This window comes from Physella acuta, unplaced genomic scaffold (genome assembly GCF_028476545.2).
Source record: "Physella acuta isolate Inbredline_101_S28 unplaced genomic scaffold, ASM2847654v3 ptg000404l, whole genome shotgun sequence".
Classification (NCBI taxonomy): domain Eukaryota; kingdom Metazoa; phylum Mollusca; class Gastropoda; family Physidae; genus Physella; species Physella acuta.
Window position 1 is genome coordinate 27,978 of NW_026731923.1, and position 23,507 is coordinate 51,484.

Genomic DNA, 23,507 nt, shown 5'->3' on the forward strand with positions numbered 1-23,507 from the left:
CGGCGCGCATGGTGTGCACACTGCTGCGCAAATAATAGAACCATGCAGTGCATACAGATTCCGCCCCACCCCCTTCCCTCCCACACGTGAAAGTTCACTTGTCTTTTGTAGGCTAAAGGCGCGGCCTAGCCTGCTCCGGTCAACACAGAAGACCCCTAAAACAACGTCAACACAAACGAGGTTTCGTTTGTTTAGGCCGTGCGTTGTTGTTAGACGGCGTCCTTCCAGATAGTTCGACCGGAGTCATTGTTCGCCGAGTTAGAGAACTTCATTCCTAGCAGCACGCCAAGACGCTAGCACCACGTACGTTGATTTGAGACAGACCACAAGAAAAGTCACATATTTTCACATCCTTTGGAGACGAACAAAAAGACAGGACGCTTTTTTTTACATAGTTTTTGAAAATTGAATTTTTAATATTTAAATTCTTGGATTAAATTGCAAGGTCAAATAAATTCCGAGGTTAATTAAGTTGATTAAAAGGATAAAAATGACAACGAGATATGTTCGTGTTGCGCTGATGGTGTGTTGCGTGCTGTGCCAAAGTCTGACGGCGCAGAAGATCGCGCCCAGAGAGAGGCCGGAGAAGCTGAGCCGGATGGCGGCGGACGTCAGCGAGGAGGACAACTCCAGCCGTGACGAGCCGAGCAACATGTGGATGGCCGGGCACGTGAACTGCTCGTGCACGCGTGAGCTGGCAGCCGTAAAGAGGGATCTACGTGAGGAGGTGAGTACATCATGAGAGTGGGTTGGGGGGGGGGGGGGTAGGGCTAGGGGAGGGGGTGGGTGCACGCATAAACTGGCGGATCTACATGAGGGATCTACGTGAAGAGGTGAGTACATCATGAGAGTGGGGGGGGGGGGGGTTGGGCTAGGGCTAGGGGGGTAGGGGTAGGGGGGTGCACTCGTGAGCTGGTGGCCGTAAAGAGGGATCTACGTGAGAAGGTGAGTACAAGAGTACAATCATGAGATTGGGGGGTAGGGTTAGAGGGAGGGCGGGGGGGGGGGGGGGTCGATCCATTAACGGATTTTTTTGTGATCGGAAGTTGAGGGAATCCTTGGATGTTCGTAGAAAGAGGGTGGGATTTTGAAACGGACTTGATGTAAAAATGTGGTTTTAACCAAATGGTGAACTAATAATAAAGCCACTCTCGTGGATGCTACGGAATTAAATGGCCAATGGCCAATGCGTCGCTACTGATGAACTATTGATTGATTGTGCTTTCATCCGGCAAAACCACCGACGTCCTTAACCGTTAACCCCTCAAAAACCAGTCAGCCTTGACCCTGGGTACAACACCCTTGATTTCGGAATTGGTAGATTTTTTTTTTGTATGTATGTTTAATGTTTGTCGTGGATTACAGTAGAGTAGTTTAAATAGAAGTCACTTTGCGAGGTGGACCCAGTGAAAAATTAAAGTGGAATCCTAAATCTATATATATATTTTTTTAATTTAAAAAAATGGTGTTTAAAATCAGATTTTTAAGAGACAAAAATTTCCGCAAAGCATTGAGTTATCAGTAAAGGAGATACAATTAAATAATACTGTACTTAGTATTAAAACCAAAGGTCTTTATTAGTAAGTTTACCCATTACCAGATGAGCCCACTGAGCACTTGGTTGGTCGGTAGTTGGGAGCTTTACAATGGAGTTATCTTTACATGCTCGCAGAGTTATCGGACTTGTATGTTATGAGGATTGTACCAATATGTGGGGATGTATGAGGTAAATTTTAAAAAAAAATAATGTTAGCGATATATTCAGAGGCGAGGCTAGGCGAGGGGGTGGGTGAAGCTGGCGCGGACCCTATTGGGGCGCCGACCCTATTGGGGCGTCAAACGTGATAGAAAAACAAAGCTCAATCTGAGCTGCATGTCTGAATAATACACGAAGCTAAAAATAAAGAATGCGGTTGAGCTTTCCCAACTTACTTAGGTGTTATTCTACATCAATCGCGTGACCTCAAAATAAAAACCGTTAAGAGACAAAGACAGGTAAAAAAAAACTCCCCAAACTTTCCGAATCGGGGGAGGTACTTTTTCCTCAACGTGAATAACTGTATGTAAATTTTGGAGCGGGGGGAGGTACAATACTGATAGTTCCCCCCGGGTGACGGAATGGGTCATTGAATATATCAACACCAGCACGAATCATATCTCTAATACCAGCCCTGACCATAAAGACAAAGCTGACCACAGCGCCAACCCATAACTCAATTAGTTCATCAACACCAACAGCCGAACACCGCCATTTATCGATGAAGCCAATCATCGGTGTTCGATTAGAAAGACCATGTTCCTGAGCTCAAGAAACCTGAGTGGAGGAGGCGAGTTCAAATCCTTGACAGTCCATGGTGTGGGTCTTGAGGACGTCGCTGAGTCTACTCAGCCCTTTTGGGTACCTGGCATAACATTGCTAGTCAGTGTTGTATGTAGTCCCATACCTTTACCGTAAATTCTAGTAAAATTGTTGCGACTGAACTAAGTAGAGATACCCTACTCCATTAATATTTTCCATTCCATTTTTAAGCGGTATTTTTGTATGTTTTTTTGTTTTTTTTTTGTTTTTAGTTTCGCTAATCCCTTCTAGGACTAAAGGGAGGCAACCCCGGCTTCTCACGGTTCTAGAGATGAATGGCACCGCGCGAATCGTGCCAAGCGGCCAGGCCATGATGGGGTCCGTGTTTTATGTGTTATGTTAATTGCTGTTTGCTGAATATGACCTCCTGGTACTCGAGGTATTGATTGCACAGACACGCCGACTTTCAGGGGGAGTGGAGTGGTGATGGAGTGGAGTGGAGGGGGGAATGTCGTTGTTATATGAAGTGGGAATAAATCTTCAAAGCTGTCAATCGCCTAATGCAAATACACTCAGAGCATATTGTGTTCTTGTGGTAGTTTTTTCTTATGACAACAATAAGAATTCCAGACCTTCTATCTTTGGGTTAGACGTACCATATAAAAACATTTACATTGATAGTTGGTAACGCTAGCATCAAAGTCATTTCCAGATACTAAACCAAAACCCGATCCGCAGTCTAAAACTTAAATTTAATCTTAAACCGTACGTTCTAGTCGAATGGTTAACCCGCACGTTTGGTCAGTTCAGTACATCGTCAAGTTAAGAGATGGCGTGGCCGGACGGTAGAGCGCACGATTGCTAACCCGAAAGTCTCAAGTCCGGATACCCGACTCAAATTACGGGAAAATAAAAGCGGCTTTGCAATTTTCTGACTTTGCCGAGGCCAAAGAAACAGGTTAACTCTACTTCGTCTACCTCGTGGACCGCCAGGTGGAGCCCTCCCGAAGAAAGTCTACCGCCCCCCCCCCCCCTGAACGAGATGGATTTTATATAGTAAACATACACTTTCACTGGTGTCCGCCCCCACCCCCCGGAAAAATGTTGACCGTCCCCCCCCCCCCCCCCCGAAAATTTCAAGTGCCCCACCCCCCGGAGAAAAAAAGTCTGGAAGAAACACTGATCACAACCCCCGCGCCCCCGCTCAACAGGGTCAATAAGCTGAGAAGTTACCTGTGTTTTGTTTATATGGACAGTGGAAGATAAGAGTTTCTTTCAGACATTTCTACATTTCTCTCCGGGGAAGAAGGGGGGGGGGGCGTTCAAACTTTCTGGTAGTGAACTTAAGTCTCCATAAGGGGGGGGGGGGAGGAGCGGACACTGGTTAAAGTATATAGTTTGTATATACATTCTGTGTCATTTGCGTCACGTTTCTCCTCTTTCTCACTATACGGCGTCATCCCCTCCGCCCACTTTATGACGCCAAGTTTTCTTTCCCCCCCCCCCCCCCCCCGCATTCCCATACTATATGAAGTTACATTACTTCCCTACACCACTTCACTTTGCTTGACAAATGTAAAACATCATGTCCCCCCACCCCCCAACTGTATGACGTCATTATCTTCACCCCCCCCCCCCCCCCGCAACCCACTGTATGACTTCACTATCGTCCCCTTCCCCCCCCCTCCCCACCCCTGTATGACGTCACTATCGTCACTACCCCCCCCCCCCCCACCATTACACCACTGTATGATGTAAATATCGTCACCTTTCTCCCACCCCCCACCACCACTGTATGACGTCACTATCGTCACCTCTCTCCCCAGGTCAACCAACGAGTGGCACTGCGGGCCGCCCTGGACACCTACGTCACAGAACTGACCGAGCTGCGGGCCATGATCAGCAACAACACCGGTCGCGTCATCGTGGGTGAGTTGACCCTGTGCTTGTCTCCCTTGTCTTGACACGCGTCCACGCCATCTTGTCCTTGTGACGTCATTACATCATCTGATAACATCACAACTCAACCTAGGCCTGATAGCATCAACTCTTTTGTAATAAAACAACCCATACGAACACCTACACTCTAGAGCAGTGGCCCTCAACTTGTTTGGATGTACCGAACCCCACTAGTTTTATAAGCGCATTCACCGAAACCTCTCAACCTTTATGGGGGTACCGAACCCCACTAGTTTTATAAGCGCATTCACCAAAAACCTTAATAGTTCCTTCGACCGCTCTGACAAAATCAGATCGTGAGTCGGGTGTGTGTGTGTGTGCCTTGACCTCCGCCGAACTACTGAGATCGAACCCATTTTGAGAACCACTGGACTGTCCACAAACGATGTCCCGCAGTTTTACAAAACTATGCACACGATGTGTTACATTATAGCCCCCCCCCCCCACTTTACCCGCTACACACACGTCATAGACACACCTAAACCTCCAGATGGTGTTTTCTTTTAGTCTTTAGTCTACTACTAATTCCCTAAAGACACTTGTCCGAAGGCCGTTTCTCCGAAAGCCTTTTGCCCGAAAGCCGTTTGTCTGAAGGCTGTTTGCCCGAATGAACACTTGCCCGAATGCGACAGACGCGCATATTTAAAAAAATCTACTTGGTAATGTATAAGATAAACATTTTTTCGGGCAAAACTGCCTTCGAGCAAGTGGCTTTCGGGCATTTGTCGCCTTTCCTTTCGGGAAAACGTCAGGCTTCTTTTATGGAAACCTTCTGGATTAGTCGCACCTGACCCCATTTTGTATGGGACGGCGTGGTCGGGAAGTAGATCTTACGACTAGTGACCTGAAAGTCTCGAGTTCGAATCTCGGATTTGAGGCTGTAAGATGTCCTTGAGTCCACCCAGCTCTGATGGGTAACATAATCAAATTTGGGAAACCAAGCCGGCTGAGCACAGTACTGACCACGCTATCCCTTCATACGCCGAGGTCATTGATATCAACTTTACCTCATCTGTGCCATGTGTCTTTGGTAAAAGATTTTAATTACAATCCACTTTTGTAGAGCTTGTTCTATACATGCTAATTCGCATTTAACCATAAAAACCTTTGATGCGATTTCTACCATAATTCTAACCCTAATTTGAACCCCCAATGTACTCTAGCTTAGAGTGGGGTGGGGTCTGGGGAGCAACCTAAAAATAGCTGTATCCCCTTCTTCAGCTCGCGGAGGTAGGAAGTGACTGTCGCGCGCGGGATAAGTGGGCAACAGGGGAGATGAACCGAATAAAAGTACACAACTCAGCAGGGAGATAATTAACACAGTAAAGTTAAAGTGTTTCTCATGGGGAGCAGATGTGTGTAGAGGGGGGGGGGGGGGGGGGCATTTGATCGCTATGGACTGTACGGCCAATTGCCGCTATGGCCGTTATACTGGTACCAGCACAAATTGGTTTTCATAAAAATAATGTAAAAATTTATGGACAAAATAAGTAGTGTATGATGGGGGTAGGGGTGGTGGTGGGTGGTGGGCAGGGGGGACATATGTCTCCGAGCGCCGACCTTAGGGGGGCGCCAAAATATCATTTTAGCTGTATTTTTGCAGTTTGAGGGAGGGGGGGTGCAAATCGAAAAGTTGAGGGGGGGGGGGTTGCAAATCGAAAGTTTGAGGGGGGTGCAAATCGAAAGTTTGACGGGGGGGGGGGATGCAAATTGAAAATTTGCTCCCGAGGGGGGGGGCGCCAAATTGAAAGCCTGTCCCCGGGCGCCGGGAAGGGTGGCTACGCCTCTGGTGGAGGCCACTCTAACAATGACGACAGAGTGACGATATCGAATCTACGGTTCATTTAGTATCGTATCGAGATGTTGGGGGTCAAGTATTAGGGCAAAGGTCAAGGCTAGGATCAGGATTGATTCAGGTTAGGGTCAGAACTACAACATCCACTGCTTCCATTCAACGAAATCTACTTCCACAAGCGTTCATGTCTTTTTTTGTCATAACCAATTAGTGCGCCCTTCCCTCCTACCCAGTGGCGTAGCGAGGTCGGGTGTCACCCGGTGCGGCACTTAATGGTGTCACCCCCCCAGAGGCGTTGCGACCCTTCCCGGGGACAAACTTTCAAGTTTTCGATTTGCACCCCCCCTCAAACTTTCGATTTGCACCCCCCCCTCTCAAGTTTTCGATTTGCACCCCCCTCAAACTTTCGATTTGCACCCCCCTCAAGTTTTTCTCTATATATTTTGCTATTTTTTGCCTTGGTGTCACCCCCCTAAATGGTGTCACCCGGTGCGATCCGCACCCCCGCCCCCCCATTCGCTACGCCCCTGCTCCTACCAATTAGCCCAAACTTACCGACCCCCTACTATACTGCAGACGTGTATACTTAAGTAGATGATGAAGGGTGGGGGTGGGGGGGGGGGTAGAGTTGTCTAGACGACTGTGTTTAAAATTTCAATAAAAAATGCTGATCAAACCAGTTGTGAAAGAATGACAAAAAGTACTTTACAACAACAACACAAGAGCAATTATTATAATATGGAATGTTCTCTATCAAAGTAAACATTTTGTTTTTTCGGAAAAATACCACTCCTGGACGTTCGCGCACCTTCAAATGCAAATCTTTTATTATTAAATCGCATTTTAAGTCGTCTTCTCGGTCTGTTATTACGCATGCCTGGCTTAGTAATTTTATTTAAGGTGCATGCAATTTTCATCTTTAATTGGCAATTATGCACTTGCTGTATAATTACAAATGTATTTTGTGTTCACTGGTCTAGAATTAACATGCAATTTAAATAATTAACCTTCATAGAAAGGGGGAAGGGAATAACTGGGTAGTTTTGATCCGTTGCATGATAACACGACGGTTGTTATTTCTAGTTTTTGATGTTATCATTCCGTTTTTAATCTTTTGAAAATAACTGCTACATAGAATAGATTGAAGTGTTAATTATTAATTAAGTGGACTAATACATCGAATATGCCAAAGTTTAGTTTCTTTGCATGAAAAATTTGGATTACACTTTTAGTCCTAGTTCTGACTGAATTAACCTACGGGAGGAGGAGTTTCTTCAACACTCTTTGTGTTTTTGTGCGGGAGTTTGTCTCTTTCTCCTCCATTTCTAGTCTTTTTACTTTCTCGTATGTACGAAGTTTAGAGAAAGTCTTGTAATCGTGCAAAAAAAAAAAAAAAAAAACAATCGAGATTTTTATAAATCTCGACGTTTTACACCTCACTGATACGGAAAACATAATTTTGCAATCTTGTCCGTATGTCTGTGTGTCTGTGTGTAAACACTATAACTTGAGTACCGTTACAGCTAGGTTGATGAAATTTCATATATAAGTATTTTATCAAAATCGTAGATCCGTATAACTTTTCAGCGATTTCCGATAACCGGAAGTGGAACTTTTTCTACTTTGAATTTTTCAAAAGCCTATAACTTGAGTACTATTTCAGATCGATAAATGAAATTTCACATGTAAGTAAAAGATCTAATTAGCGCAATTTCCATTCTGGAGAATTGCGTTTATTAACTCGTCATTTCTGGGAATGGATGGATGGATGGATGAATGTGTGTCCGGGCTTTAAGTCGTATCTCCTCCTCAACGAAGCAATATCGATGAATAGTTCCAAAAGCAATTATGTTAAGCAAGTTACGAGTATGAGCATAGGCCATAAAAATTCCGGGTTTCTTTCATGTATTTCCCGGAAAAGCCAAAAAACCTCGAAAAAATTCAGTTTTTGGCCCATATCTCGGCAACCAGACCACTTAGCGACTTGAAACATGTACCAATCGATTCCTGTCATAATTTAGAACAATATTGCCGAAGAAAGTTTTCAAAAATATTCTCTCGTTCGGTCACAAATTTTAAAATTACATAAACACCTACAAACCGATTGTTCTTCTAGCTTGAACGCACCCCAACATTATACGTCAGAGCTATTTTTAGATAACATAAGGAAATTGCGCACAAATGTCACTAGACTTTTTTAATTAACTTGTTCTCTACCTTCTGTCAAATTTTGAGTAATTTCCGTTGACCGGAAGTACTAATTTACGCTATTTCCGATTTCTCAAAAAAAAAAAAAACACATGTAAATTTATAAAGTACTAATAATATTGCGCAATATTATGCACATTTTGTTTTGGCGTTCGATTGGTGCGCAATTCTTTTTTCTATGAGATTCTATTCTATTTTTAAAAATTTAAATAATTAAAAATCATGTCTACATTCCAAGTTATATAAGAATATGCGAGAAAGTTTAGGGGAGATCACTCCCGGTTTATTTCCTCCTATACCTATCTGCCTTGTCTCTAATAATCACAGCCCCAGCACAATCATTAGCTCTCTCTGTTTGTCTGAATGTCTGTCTAACTATTTGTTTGTTTGTATGTCATCTTCCTCATGAACGATGTGCACATCTGTTTTTTTTTCTGTTTATTTGATCTACATGTTTGTCTGTCAATATGTTTGTCTTTCCGTCTTTCTGACTGTCTTTCTTTCTGTCTATCTTTTTGTCCGTCCGTCCTGTCTGTCTGTTCGTCCGTTTATCTCTCCATCTGTCGGTCTGTCTCAAATATTCCCATTGACTCTCCATGTGTGTAACCCCCCCCCCCGGGGGCCACTCCCCCCTCCCCCCCCCCCCCCCCCCCCCCCCCCCGCACCTGAACGTGTTTTCTCACTTACAGCCGCAGACAATGGGCTAGCAGCAACAAATTAGATGAAAGCCTCCAGAGACGGAGACGATAGCATTAGATCTTTCTTCAATGTGTGTGTGACTATATGAGTGTGTGTGTGTGTGTTCTTCAATGTGTGTGTGACTATGTGAATGTGTGTAAGGGGATTCGAGTGTGTGGGGAATAATATTTTTGACGGGATGGTTGGAGGGTAAATGTGCTAGATGGTAGTGCGATGGTTAGTGTGTATGAATACATTAGTTTTTTATGAGTCGAGTGAACTATTTGGATTATGTGTTGGGTGATTTTGAAGGCGTTGTGGACCAGTGTTTTTGTATGTTGGTTTGTATGATGGTTGTATGTGGTAGTTGCCGGCTGGCTTAGTGCGTGTGTATGTTAGTCTATACTATTTGTGACAGTATTACTAGGTGTGTAAGTTGTAATAAGAGGATATTTTAGGGTAGGGACTGTCGTTACAGAGGTGTTATTTGCAATGGGTGAGTGGAAAGGAGGGGGGACATGATGTGTGAGTGATGGGGCATGATGTGTGAGTGATGGGGCATGATGTGTGAGTGATGGGGCATGATGTGTGAGTGATGGGGCATGATGTGTGAGTGATGGGGCATGATGTGTGAGTGATGGGGCATGATGTGTGAGTGATGGGGCATGATGTGTGAGTGATGGGGCATGATGTGTGAGTGATGGGTGTGATGTGTGAGTGATGATGTATAATGTGTGAATGATGATGTATGATGTGTGAGAGATGGGGTATGATGTGTGAGTGATGGGGCATGATGTGTGAGTGATGGGGCATGATGTGTGAGTGATGGGGTATGATGTGTGAGTGATGGGGCATGATGTGTAAGTGATGGGGCATGATGTGTGAGTGATGGGGTATGATGTGTGAGTGATGGGATATGATGTGTGAGTGATGGGGCATGATGTGTGAGTGATGGGGTATCATGTGTGAGTGATGGGGTATGATGTGTGAGTGATGGGTGTGATGTGTGAGTGATGGGTGTGATGTGTGAGTGATGGGGCATGATGTGTGAGTGATGGGGTATGATGTGTGAGTGATGGGGTATGATGTGTGACTGATGGGGCATGTGTGAGTGATGTATGATGTGTGAGTGATGATATATGATGTGTGAGAGATGGGGCATGATGTGTGAGTGATGGTGCATGATGTGTGAGTGATGGGTGTGATGTGTGAGTGATGATGTATGATGTGTGAATGATGATGTATGATGTGTGAGAGATGGGGTATGATGTGTGAGTGATGATGTATGATGTGTGAGAGATGGGGCCATGATGTGTGAGTGATGGTGCATGATGTGTGAGTGATGGGTGTGATGTGTGAGTGATGATGTATGATGTGTGAATGATGATGTATGATGTGTGAGAGATGGGGTATGATGTGTGAGTGATGATGTATGATGTGTGAGTGATGGGGTATGATGTGTGAGTGATGGGTGTGATGTGTGAGTGATGGGTGTGATGTGTGAGTGATGCGCATGATGTGTGAGTGGTGATGTATGATGTGTGAGAGATGGACATGATGTGTGAGTGATGGTGCATGATGTGTGAGTGATGGGTGTGATGTGTGAGTGATGATGTATAATGTGTGAATGATGATGTATGATGTGTGAGAGATGGGGTATGATGTGTGAGTGATGATGTATGATGTGTGAGTGATGGGGTATGATGTGTGAGTGATGGGTGTGATGTGTGAGTGATGGGTGTGATGTGTGAGTGATGGGTGTGATGTGTGAGTGATGCGCATGATGTGTGAGTGATGGGGCATGATGTGTGAGTGATGGGGCATAATGTGTGAATGATGCGGCATGAAGTGTGAGTGATGGTGCTACATGCATGTATGATGGATGTTGGATGGTGTTGTGATCCAGAATAACGTATGACATACCTCAGGAGCACTAGGGCAACATTAAAAACCATGACGTAGTTTGTAGTTTCCTGGCCCCTAACCCATATTAGCAAACACTTAGAATTAGATTTAAAGCCCTAAATATTATTTTCGAAACTGAAAGCATGCACTACCTGCCTGAATGTATTTCATATCACCCCCACCCACCCCCTCCACACACACAGTCACACACACACACACACACACACAGCACTAACGGCCTCCATTTAAAACAATTTCAATAATTCTTTTTGGGAAAATCCACGTCATCAGGGAATAACATTCCCCCCCCCTCCCCTCTCATACTCTCCACCCCATTCCCCCCCTCTCCTCTCATACTCTCCACCCCACCAGCTAACATTGTGTTGAAGCCGCTACATGGTACAGATGCTGCGATAATGCTACACGCCTATAGTAACACAGAACAAACCGTACTAGAACAACACGAGCGTGTCAAAACACCTGCTGTTGTGCACTGAACGATGAGTCGACTTTAAACCTGGACTGGATTATTTCTTCATCGTGTGTTTATTTTGTTTCTCTTTTATTTCTTGCACCATCGCCACGTTTTGAAAATTATTGTTGGTTTATTTTTTGTGAATCTGGTCTGCTTTAAGTCAGTTCTATTTCTTAAGGGAGTCGTCCATAAATTACGTCACACTCCGAGGGGGCAGAATTCGTGATTTTGTGACGAGGGGTGGGGGGGTGGGGGGGGGGAGTTGGTGTTCTGATAGTGTGACGACATACTTTTGTATTTTTTAAAATTATTGTTAGAAACTGAATTTTAGCCGTTATTTCGCGTTTTAGTCAATATTTTTTTTTAAAAAGATGTGATATCCTTTTATGGTAAGGGTGTCTGGCTTTTTGTGACCATGTGTGACGGTGGGGAGGAAGGGGGGGGGGGGGGGTTGTGGACCCCCTAGCCCGAACCGTATTGTCTAAAGCTTATAGATTTATCCGCTTTTGTTTTAGAAAAGAAATTGACAATAAATAAATCTAAATGAAGTATCTATTCAAAAGGTGTTCTTTTCTTGCAGACTTCCTAGTGGGTTTATTTTTAGAAGCCCCCCTCCCCTTTCCATTTATTAAGGGAAGTAACAGTGTTTAAACTACTAGACTAATGGATAACCCTTGTATTTGCCCCTTACCCACAAGCTTACAACTGCACCGCCGTACGTTCTTTTCTCCACTAAGATACAAAAACATAAGACAAAATAAAACTAGAAGAGATAATCTAAGGGAAGTAACTAACTTTAATATTCTCCACCAAAGTTTTTACCACTGTTCTCTCCCCTTAACAAAAAACCCAAAACGTCAAATAGCTAGCCTTTTTTTCCAACACTAAGTTCAGCTTTTAAATTTGATCTCGTGAGCAGAGTTTCTTCCAGGCATCATGTGACCGCGCCCCCCCCCCAAATATCAAGTGCCCCCCCCCCCCCCGGAGAAAAAAGTCTGGAACAAACACTGCACGTGACACTGACACATGCCAAGGGAGATAACAAGATATAATCGTCTCCATTACAGTTTTATCACTGTTCTCTCCTTTAGCTCCAAACGCACAAGCTTCAAGCAGCAAACCATCCGTGTCGTTCTCCACCAAACTCAGCTACAACCGGGAAACTCAAGCCTTTAGACACGGTCGTGTTCGACACCATCCTCACCAACAACGGCAACTCGTACGACCCAGAGACCGGGCAGATTTACCGCCCCTGCCTCAGGACCTACATCTTCCATGCCACCATACTGTCGGGTTACAATACTAAGGTAAGTCTACGAAAGACGTAAGAATGGTCATGAAGTCATTGAAATGAAGCACTTAAATGTGTCTTTGATGCACTAAAGTAAGTCTTTAATATCGAAACTGATTGAATTCTAAAGTAATTCGTTGAAGCATAAAAGTAAACAATTGGGAAAAACTCAAATTTTTTAACTTCTTTTTTACTAGTGATATATTTTTAAAAAATTTTAATTTGCTTAAAGAGACATTAATTGATAACATGTGTGGATATAAGGATGGGTAGCGGTAATATAATTATTATTTTCTATTTATGAAAATCTTAAAATAAGCAGTTTTACTTCTTCCATAGTCAAAATGAGTATTGTAGGCCTGGTATGGTGAAACTAAAATGTTATTATTGTTATAATTATTAGTTTGGCTTGTTGCCATAGTTCAAATCGAGTTCAAGTTGGTAGACGATCCCGAATCCACCCAGCTCTGATGGGTACCCAACTCGCCTTAGGGAAAGTAAAGGCGGCTGGGCATAGTGCTGACCACACTATCCTTTCATATGCCGAGGCTACAGAAACGGGTGAACTCTTCTTCACTTGCCCCATAGACCGTCAGGTTTGAAAGGGAAACTTTACATTGTTCCATAGAGGGATGGCGTGGTCAAATGGTAGAGCGTCCTTGCTGCTAGTCAGAAGGTCTCGAGTTCGGATTTGGATTCGGGAATATGACACTAGGGCGTCCCTGAGTCCACTCAGCTCTAATGTGTACCTGACTTAAGTTGGTAACAGTAAAGGTGTCTGGGCATTGTGCTTACCAAACAATACGCCTAAGATGCCGAGGTCAAGAATCATTTGAACTCTACTTCGTCTGCCCAATGGATCGCTAGGGTCTAAACAGGAATCTTCATTTTTTTTTACCTTTGTTACCATATTCACTTCAATTAATACATCGCATAAAAATTGTAATTGTATTTATAATTTAATTACTTTTTTGTGTGTCCAAACATCTCAGGTAGAGACGGCCATCATCGTCAACGACAAGGAAGTTGCCCGGATCTCTCCGGCGCCCACGACGCGCACGGAAGCGGAAGTAACGCCGCCGTGGTGGACCTGCGCAGTAGCGACGCTGTCTGGGTCCGCCTGCTGTACCAAGGCGGGAACCACGTGCACGGCTATTACAGCACCTTCTCCGGCGCCCTTCTAAGACCGTCAGAGGTGTAAACGTTGGCACCAGACGGGCTGCGGTCAGGCTGGGCGCCGACCTGGGACTGAATGGGATGAAGCCCAGCGTGGCGCCGCCCCTGGCAACAGTTAGCCAGAGAAAAAAAAAAAACCAATCACAGAAATTTAAATGACTTGTATAAAACATGTATCCTAAATGTGTTCAACTACTTTGCTTTAAATCAAGGGCGTTATTATTATTATTTTTATTATTTGTATTAGGGAGTGGACGATGACAGAGGCTTAGCGACCCTTCCCGCGCCTGGGGACAAACCTTTCAAATTGGCGCCCCCTTCGGAGCAAATTTCCAATTTGCACCTCCCCCCCCCCTCAAACTTTTGATTTGCACCCCCCCCCCCTCAAACTATTTATAATGCAAAAATGCAGCTAAAATGACATTTTAATTTGTTTTTACAACCCATTTTGGCGCCCCTAAGGTCGGCGCCCGGGGACATATGTACACCCTGCCCCTCCCTATCGCTACGCCTCTGGACGATGATGCGTAAACATGGTAAATTTCCATCAATGGCGTTGCGAGGGGGGTACATATGTCCCCGGGCGCCGACCCTAGGGGCGCCAAAATGTGTTGGAAAAAATTAAAAGCTCATTTTAGATGCAGTTTGAATTATAAACATAACAAATATTGGGGGGGGGGACGCTAAATTGAAAGTGTGTCCCCCGGGCGCCGGGAGGGGTCTCTACGCCTCTGCTTTCCATCAGTGGCATAAGCAGGGGTGGCAAATGTTAGAATACACCCCCCTGCCCCCAACCTGGACCCCACAAATGACATATATCTCAAATTAAGTTACATCGATTACCGATTGATTACCTTTTTTGCTTACAAAGCTCCAGGCTTCAAAATTTTAAATTTCAATAAACCACAATTTTACGTTCTTAAAATCTTTAACAAAATCCCCCCCCCCCCCCTCAACCACCCCTTAACATCAACCAAGTCCTGCCTACGCCACGGCCAGAGTTTCTTCCAGGCATCTCTTCGGGGGGGCTTTGCCCCCCCGAAAAATTTTTACCGCCCCCCCGAACGAAATGAAATTTATATAATTTATATAGAAAATATATACTTTTAACAGTGTCCGCCCCCCCGAAGAAAGTTTACCGCCCCCCCGAAGATTTCAAGTGCCCCCCCGGAGAAAAAAGTCTGGAAGAAACACTGGCCACGGCAGTCCGTAACCTCTAATTTAAAATTCAGGTTGATGAAAGTGTGCCCACTCTATGGTGACATTTAATTTCGTCACGCCACGGATCCAGTCTTTATGTTTATCTTTTCTCGTTGAAATAAGTTCAAAGGTCAATTTAATTTTACCGGTGAGGATGTAAAACAAAACGAAACATGAAACTCCCAAGACACTCCCAATGCACGTATACCAGTTCAATTTTTACAAATAAATAATAATGGGTCATCAATAGTTAATCAAGTAACATTAAACTGACTTTGCTAATATTGATATTTGTCAATGACTTTCCTATCCCTGTATATCAATAATCAATCCTGATTATCTTATTTACTACAGCTAGTTCCAATATTTTAACCCAACTTATGATGTCTTGGCACGAAATCGACTTCCGTTTGGTCTTACATCGTTTACCGGAATCTCTTGTAATGCCTTGTGTATTGGCATCAGTTTCTTCTCTCTTCCCCCCCCCCCCCCCCCACACGAAAAAACGTCTACCGTCGTCGTCGTTCCCCCCTTCCCCCCCCCCCCCCACGAAATAGAATTTACATAGAAAATATATACTTTTACCAGTGTCCGCTCCCCCCCCCCCTCCTCCCGGAGAAAAAACGTCTGGAAGAATCAATGATTGGCATCCAAGATCATGTAATCGGTGTTTGTTTCAGATATTTTTCTAAGACGGCGGGGGGGGGGGGGGGGGGGAAGAAGGGAGGTAAGCATTTGAAACTGTCGTCTGGAACGGAGTAAATTTTCCAAGGAGATTGCCGGGGGGGGGGGGGGGGGTGGTACCGTAGACTTCTGTGGGCAACACACCTCCCCTCCCCTGAAGAGTTGCCTGAAAGAAACTCTGCATGTAATGGTGCCTATGTCTAATTTTTTTAAGCTTTCAAGTTTATTTCAACTAGTTTTCATCTCTTCCAATCCAAACTAAGTGTACACCCTAAAAGTGACCACCCAAAAAAAAAAAGAAACAGATATATGTGAAAAACTGGACTACTAAATATTTATTGTCTGTTTTATATTAAATTTTCCTAGCAACAGGCATTTTTGTTTGATAGCTGTCTCCTAACAACGATCGTATGTTTATTTTTGTGTTCAAGCAGCGAATGTTTATGTCGATTTATTCCTCGTTCAAATTAAATATTGTTCTTTGTTTCACGATGGATTTCATCATTTATTCTTTGATTGTTGTGTTGTCGTGAGAAGTGTGGAGTCCTAAGATCAAATCAAACGCCAGTATTCTTTGCAAGTAATTTCCTTTTTAAATGTATCGAAGTGAAAAGGCTACACCCCCTACCAATTGATCACATAGCGGTAGAGTGCTAAATTGCTAACGCGAAAGTCTCGAGTTCGAATCCGGGTTCAAGTCAGTAGAATGTGACTGACTCCACCCAGTTCTGATGGGTACCTTACTCTCGTTACGGAAAGTAAAGGCGGCTTTGCATAGTGTTGACACTATCCCTTCATATGCCGAGGTCAAGAAACATATGAACTCTAAATCTGCCCAATTGCTACAATATCTTGTAACTCTCTACACAATGCACTTACATATCATCTCAGCTAAGTAACTCATTTATGAAATAAACCAATAAAATATTGAAAGTAGTAGGGGTGATGGGAGGGGGGGTGTCCTAGATATAACGATACACACTTTGGGGGACAAGACAGGGACGCCTTTTAAGCGACGAAGAGATGCCTGAAAGATTAAACACTATCTCCCATAAAGAGAATTGGAAATTCGAATTTTCACTTAATATTATGAAAGAAATGCAACACATAAATGTGAAAAAAAGTAAGTTATAATGAGATTTGGTTAGAGATTGGAGATGTGCCGTATACATTCACGGGGAAATTCTCTAAAGGAAACAGAAAGCAAAACGCGAGAATTCAACGAGATCTCGGACATTTGGTTTGATGATTCCACGAGAAATACGCAGGGTCGGCTAAAAATGAGTTAATTACAGTCAGAGTATCTAAGTATTGTGTGTGGATTTGTGCACGCGTCTTTATATGCGTGTGTGCGTGAGTTGCTGTATGCTTATATGTGCATCTGTATGTGTACGCGTGCGGTTCTGTAAGCTTGTATTTGTATCAGTCTGTGTGTAGGTGCTTGTGCGCGCGCGAGTGTTTGTATGCGTGTGTGCGAGGGTTTCGGTATGTGTGTATGTGTATTTGACTGAGTGTGTGCGTGTGTGTCAAGCGCGCGTGTGTGCGTGCGTTTCTGTATACGTGTATGTGTATGTGTGTGTATGTGTGTGTGTATGTGTGTGTGCGTAGGTGTTTGTGTTTGCATATGATTGTTTATGTGTATCTGTGTGAATCTTTGCGTGTGTGAGTACGTTTCTGTATGTATGTATGCGTATCTGTATGTGTGCTTGAGTGTATGTGTGTGCATATGTGCGTGTGTGCGTATGGGCATCTGTGTGTATGAGTGCGTGTATGGCTGGGTGCGTGGGGTTGTGCGTGTCCGTGTGCGTGTATCTGAGGTCAAAAACGAGCCATCTACTGTCAACAGCCAAAGCTGATTTGGTCTGGGCCGTGCTGTGTTTTCCTGGCCAGATCATCCCGTCTTAACATGGAAATCCAGCCAGCAGACGACACCTACAAACACACCAGACGACGTGTTTACTTTCTCCGACAGTGCTCTCCCCCTCTGTGTACATAAACAAACAACTTACCCCGTGTTTGACCACCGCATGTCTAAATCCTTTCAGACCCCGACAGGTCACGTGAGGGGTCCCCAATCTCCGGGCCAATCAGAAGACAGCAAGACAATGAGTCGACACAGCACTAATATATATCAGCTCACAGCGAGGCCCGGCAGGTCACGTTTGACTTCCGGTTCGATATTCCTGTATAAAAATGCTGTCACTACAAAGGAAATAAAATAAAAAAAACTCTAAACTTGTTCATAAAAATTTATTTGGAATCTGTGAATTATTTTAAATATTTTTAAAAAATTATTTGGAAAATAATTTTTAATTTTGATAAATTGAATGGGGCTGAAGAATGACAACTGGTTACTCTTTGTATTCATATTCGTGCTGACTACTGATGTTGTGGTAAGTTTTCAACGTTTTATTTTCCTTTAGATTTTCTTATAGTGTTAAAGACATTTACATAGAAAACAACAGGTGGGGGGAGGGGGGTTTAAATGTGTAGATGTGTAGGTGCCTCGCTCGCGGTCAACCGAACGACAGACAACTGGGCGAGACCAAGTGAGGGTTGCGACCACTGGGCGATAATTAACTTCCCCTAGAGTTAAACTTAATACTCATTTGGGTTTACTAAACTCTCGTAATCATGTAATTCACGCACGGTTAAAAAAGAGAAGAGTTAATTCAAATAATTTGCCATGTAGATATGAGTTATAAATCAATTTTATCTCTATCTAGAGGCGTGCGCAGGAGGGGTGCTGGGGGCTAGAACCCCCTTGGTTGAAATTTTGTCTAAGCCACTATCTTTATCTGATGATTTATTCTTCTCTTGTTGGCTAATTCATTGTAATATTTTCCAATGTATAATTCTATAACAAGACTGATGCGAATACTTCGATATCACAATGAATATCACATGGCGGCTTAGATATTTTATTAAAAATGTAAATGTCTTGATCTCACGCAGACAGCAGATAAGACAAAAGTCTGGTGGGGTCGTTACACTCCCGACGTCCGGCAGACGACAGACGTTCAGGACGCCAAAGCGAGCAAAGATTTCCGGGTGTCGTCATCGGGTAATGACGCGGGGTGGGGCGAGGAGTTCCGCCCCAAAGACCAGTACAGCCAGGACAACCAGCTGACCTGGCCGGAGCCGGACTTCCGGCCGTTTCAGGCCCATGACGCGGACGTCCAGTGGCCGGACAAGTCCAGCAAGATGCTTGACTCTGGCACTTCAGACGTGAGTCTTTATGTCTTCTGTTGTTTTTTTAACTGCCTGTCCTGATGTCTTGAATCTATTTAAATCTATAGCGTCCCAATATTTGTGTTGACTTAAGATTTGAGTCATTCGACTCTCTCTTGACACTGTCTCACTTGTTGTTTATGGTATCCAGTGATCATAAAGTGTCTATGTAAGGTCTGTATCCCCTCTTCACCTTCTTCGTGTATGTGGCTTTAACACCTGTCTAATACAGACATTGCCAGCGTATTTTCGTTCCAATGGTGTCAGTATGTTTATCAAATTCCCCCCCACCCTCCCCCCGTGTCATTGCTTTGCAGCCCTTTGCTCCCCAGGGGCCATAAAGGAGTGATGATGATGATGATGATGTGTCATTGCTTGTAGTGGATGTGTGTAATGTTAAATATTTTACCACACCCCCCGAATGTTAATCAAATACCCCCCCCCCAGTATGTTAATCAAATATCCCCCCCTTGTCAGTATGTTAATCAAAATATTTTATCCCCCCCCCCCCCAGTCATGCAATTGCGATGAGAGGTTGGGAGTGCTGGAAAAGAAAATGGCTGAGCTACAAGAAGAGAACTCGTACCTGACGACCCGGCTCTGGGACATTACCGAGGCTGTTCAAAGTCTGCTCAAGGAGAAAGGTGAGGGGGGGTGGTTGATGTTCGTGGTCAGAGGCATATCTGGGGGGGGGGGGGGCATGCAGTGGTACCCCTAACTTGAAAAGAAGAAACTTTTGGAATAAAGGGAAACGTATAAACTTTTGCCCACCCAGTCAGAAGCCCTCCCGAAGAGAGTCTACCGCCCCCCCCCCGAACGAAATGGAATTTATATAGAAAATATATACTTTTAACAGAGTCCGCCCCCCCCCACCCCACTTTAAAATATCAAGTGCCCCCCCCCCCTCTCCCCGGAGAAAAAAAGTATGAAAGAAACACTGGTTCGTACCTCCGAAAATGTTAAGAACCACTGATCTAGGGAGTGGAACCCGTTACGAGCTTAATTATTTAAAAAAAACAAATACATGGATAATAAAGATGTTAAGAATATAAGGTGACTTGAACGGCAGGGGGGAGTAGAGTTTCGTTGGCATTTATGATGGCGTGGTAATACTTGACAACTGTGGGAGGATTTTTTTCTGATGGTGTCGCTGTAATGGTTAGGATGTGTTACGTTAAAGGTCAGGGTCGCGGTCAGGATTGTGATGCTGGTTTACATTTCCTTGCATGTGATAGGATTGTGTGGACAGAGTTATGCCACGCAACCTAAGCTAAGAGGTGTGGTGTGTGTATGAGGGGGGGGGATCTACAGAATACTTACCTAACCGAAGAAAAATATAACATGTTTCAGCCTTGTTCCTATATGATCTCATACTAAGTAGAAAGCGTCCTTGATCTTTATGTAAACGATTTGCTTTCTAAAAAAAAAAAAAAAAAAAAAAAAAACTGCGCACATATTTGACCAATGAACGTGAACATCCTGTTTCACGTAATGGCTGACCCAATACCACAGACTTAACACAGTTTTTAGACAGGGTCACACATGTGTTTATTTCATGTTATTTTTAAATCAAATCTACATAAATAATGAATACCATTATTTTTTTTACTCCAGGAAGCTCCAAGCTAAAAGAACAGAAACAAATCATCTCATTCTCAGCACACGCCGCGTCGAACATCCCATTTCTAAAGGATGCTGACGTCATAGTCTTTGATGACGTAAGTTCGCACCAGTTTTTCTTCCAGGCATCTTTTCAGGGGGGGGGGGGGGAGGGGGGGGCTGGAAGAAACACTGGTCCGCACGTTATTCATTACCTCGTCCATTAAATAATTCTGAGTTCAGCTAAACAACATTATATGTGATTTTAAATTGCATTTAAAAAGCATTTCAAATCCGACGGTTTGTAGAATAGGTGAAGTCAGTAGCGAGGGGGGGAGGAGGCGGGGGGGGGGACATATGTCCCCGGGCGCCGACCTTAGGGGGCGCCAAAATGGGTTGGAAAAATAAATTGAAAGGTTGATGGGGGTGCAAATCGAAAGTTTACATGAACATATTTCATTAGCCTGTCGAAGAGAGCCAGAACGTCAGCTAGAAGACTAATACAACTCCAATAGTCAAACGGAAACTTCAATCAGTTTTGTAATGGCAGATTTTCTACGTGCTTACGAATAGAGCCAATTATGATAGACGTACTTCTAAGGCATAGCCAATTATAAAGTTACGCACTTCTAATTTACTGTAATACTAATGATGTAGTGACATACTTTCAATTAACCATAACGCTAATGATATAGTGGCGTACTTCTAATTAAACGTAACGCTAATTATGTAATGACGTACTTCTAATTATCGTAAACGCTAATGATGTTATTATATATTTCTAATTAACCATAACACTATCGATGTAGTGACGTTCTTCTAATTAACCATAACGCTAATGATGTAATGCCGTACTTCTAATTAACGTAACGCTAATGATGTAGTGACGTTCTTCTAATTAACCATAACGCTAATAATGTAGTGACGTTCTTCTAATTAACCATAACGCTGATTATGCAATGAAGTACTTCTAATTAACACAACGCTAATGATGTAGTGACGTACATCTAATTAGTCTACCGTCTAACCCAGGTGCTGGTCAACAACGGTGGGGCCTACAACCCCAGGAGTGGCATCTTCACGGTGCCAGTGTCCGGCGTCTACCTGTTCACAGGTAAGGGATTACATTGTCTCATGGGAAGTAAACAAATCACCTGGTCCCATAAACGTAACGTCAAGCGCCCACTTCTTAACACGTATTGAAAGAAATACTTTTTTCGACCCCCCCCCCCCATCCCCACTTTCCGTTCCCTTCCCTTACCCCTACACACCCACGCATTCACAGCTGTGAAGTTTATGAATGTTAATATTGACATTGGTACTCATCTACAATGAGCCGTTCATCGAAACATGTCGTAAATAACGCTTGCTTGTATTATTATTTTTAGCTTTAAATGGTTGGCCAATGTACTTTAATCACAACGTTATTTGCACTTTACATATTTCAGTACTTCTCTGAAAAACTGCCCCCCCCCCCCCCGCCTCTACCACATACAACCGCTCCACGGCGACTAGACTGAATTTTTTTTACCAATCATTTATTTTTCTGTATCCTCAAACATCTAGCATCATTTATTCTTCTCTATCTCCATAGCAACCATTGTTTATTCTTCTCTATTCCTATAGTAAACACCATTTATTCTTCTCTATGCCCTTAGCAAGAATTTATTCTTCTTTATCCACATAGCAACCATAATTTATCCTCTTTATCTCCATAGCAACCATCATTTATTCTTCTCTATCCCCATAGTAACCATAAATTATCCTCTTTATCTCCATAGCAACCATCATTTATTCTTCTCTATCCCCATAGCAACCATCATGTATACCTCTGTATCTCCATAGCAAACATCATTTATCCTCTTCATCCCCATAGCAACCATCATTTATTCTTCTCTATCCCCATAGCAACCATCATTTATTCTTCTCTGTCTCCATAGCAACCATCATTTATTCTTCTCTATACCCTTAGCAACAATTTATTCTTCTCTATCCACATAGCTACCACCATTTATCCTCTTTATCTCCATAGCAACCATCATTTATTCTTCTCTATCCCCATAGTAACCATAAATTATCCTCTTTATCTCCATAGCAACCATCATTTATTCTTCTCTATCCCCATAGCAACCATCATGTATACCTCTGTATCTCCATAGCAAACATCATTTATCCTCTTCATCCCCATAGCAACCATCATTTATTCTTCTCTATCCCCATAGCAACCATCATTTATTCTTCTCTGTCTCCATAGCAACCATCATTTATTCTTCTCTATACCCTTAGCAACAATTTATTCTTCTCTATCCACATAGCTACCACCATTTATCCTCTTTATCTCCATAGCAACCATCATTTATTCTTCTCTATCCCCATAGTAACCATAAATTATCCTCTTTATCTCCATAGCAACCATCATTTATTCTTCTCTATCCCCATAGCAACCATCATGTATACCTCTGTATCCCCATAGCAACCATCATTTATCCTCTTCATCCCCATAGCAACCATCATTTATTCTTCTCTATCCCCCATAGCAACCATCGTCTCCGGGTTCAACACCACCATCGAGACGATGATCACCCTGAACGGACAAGAAGTGAGCCGAGTCTTCTCGGGGGCGTTCGGCAACCGTGGCTCGGGCACCAACTCGGTGGTTCTCAACCTGAGGGAGGGGGATGACGTCTGGGTGGCCCTTTTCTACGGCAATGGGAACTACGTTCATGGGAAATGGAGTAGTTTTACGGGGACGTTGATAGAGACATACTAGGGTCATTCATGTATTATACTAGAGTCATTAATAGAAACACTGTAGGATTATATATACATATAAACGGCAATGGGAACTACGTTCATGGGAAATGGAGTAGTTTTACGGGGACGTTGATAGAGACATACTAGGGGCGTTCATATTATATACTAGGGTCATTTGTATATTATACTAGGGTCAGAGGCGTAGTGAGGTGGGGGGACAGGGGCGCCAAAATGGGTTGGAAAAATAAATTGA

The 23,507-nt window shown here is 43.5% G+C and overlaps 2 protein-coding genes and 1 pseudogene across 2 annotated transcripts; all 3 read left to right on the forward strand.

Moving 5' to 3' along the window:
• Positions 1-243: 243 nt before the first annotated feature.
• Positions 244-13,869, forward strand: LOC131942371 (complement C1q-like protein 2; annotated as a pseudogene).
• A 4,086-nt stretch (positions 13,870-17,955) lies between these two features.
• LOC131942372 (uncharacterized) lies at positions 17,956-18,943 on the forward strand. Its single transcript, XM_059302207.1, has 2 exons — positions 17,956-18,063; positions 18,626-18,943. The coding sequence occupies exons 1-2, from the start codon at positions 17,998-18,000 to the stop codon at positions 18,941-18,943; spliced, it is 384 nt and encodes a 127-aa protein (XP_059158190.1). The 5' UTR covers positions 17,956-17,997.
• Positions 18,944-19,421: 478 nt separating this feature from the next.
• Positions 19,422-23,418, forward strand: LOC131942374 (complement C1q tumor necrosis factor-related protein 2-like). Its single transcript, XM_059302209.1, has 4 exons — positions 19,422-19,545; positions 20,516-20,619; positions 21,533-21,614; positions 23,038-23,418. Exons 1-4 carry the CDS (start codon positions 19,458-19,460, stop codon positions 23,268-23,270), a joined length of 507 nt encoding a protein of 168 aa, XP_059158192.1. The 5' UTR covers positions 19,422-19,457; the 3' UTR covers positions 23,271-23,418.
• Positions 23,419-23,507: the final 89 nt, after the last annotated feature.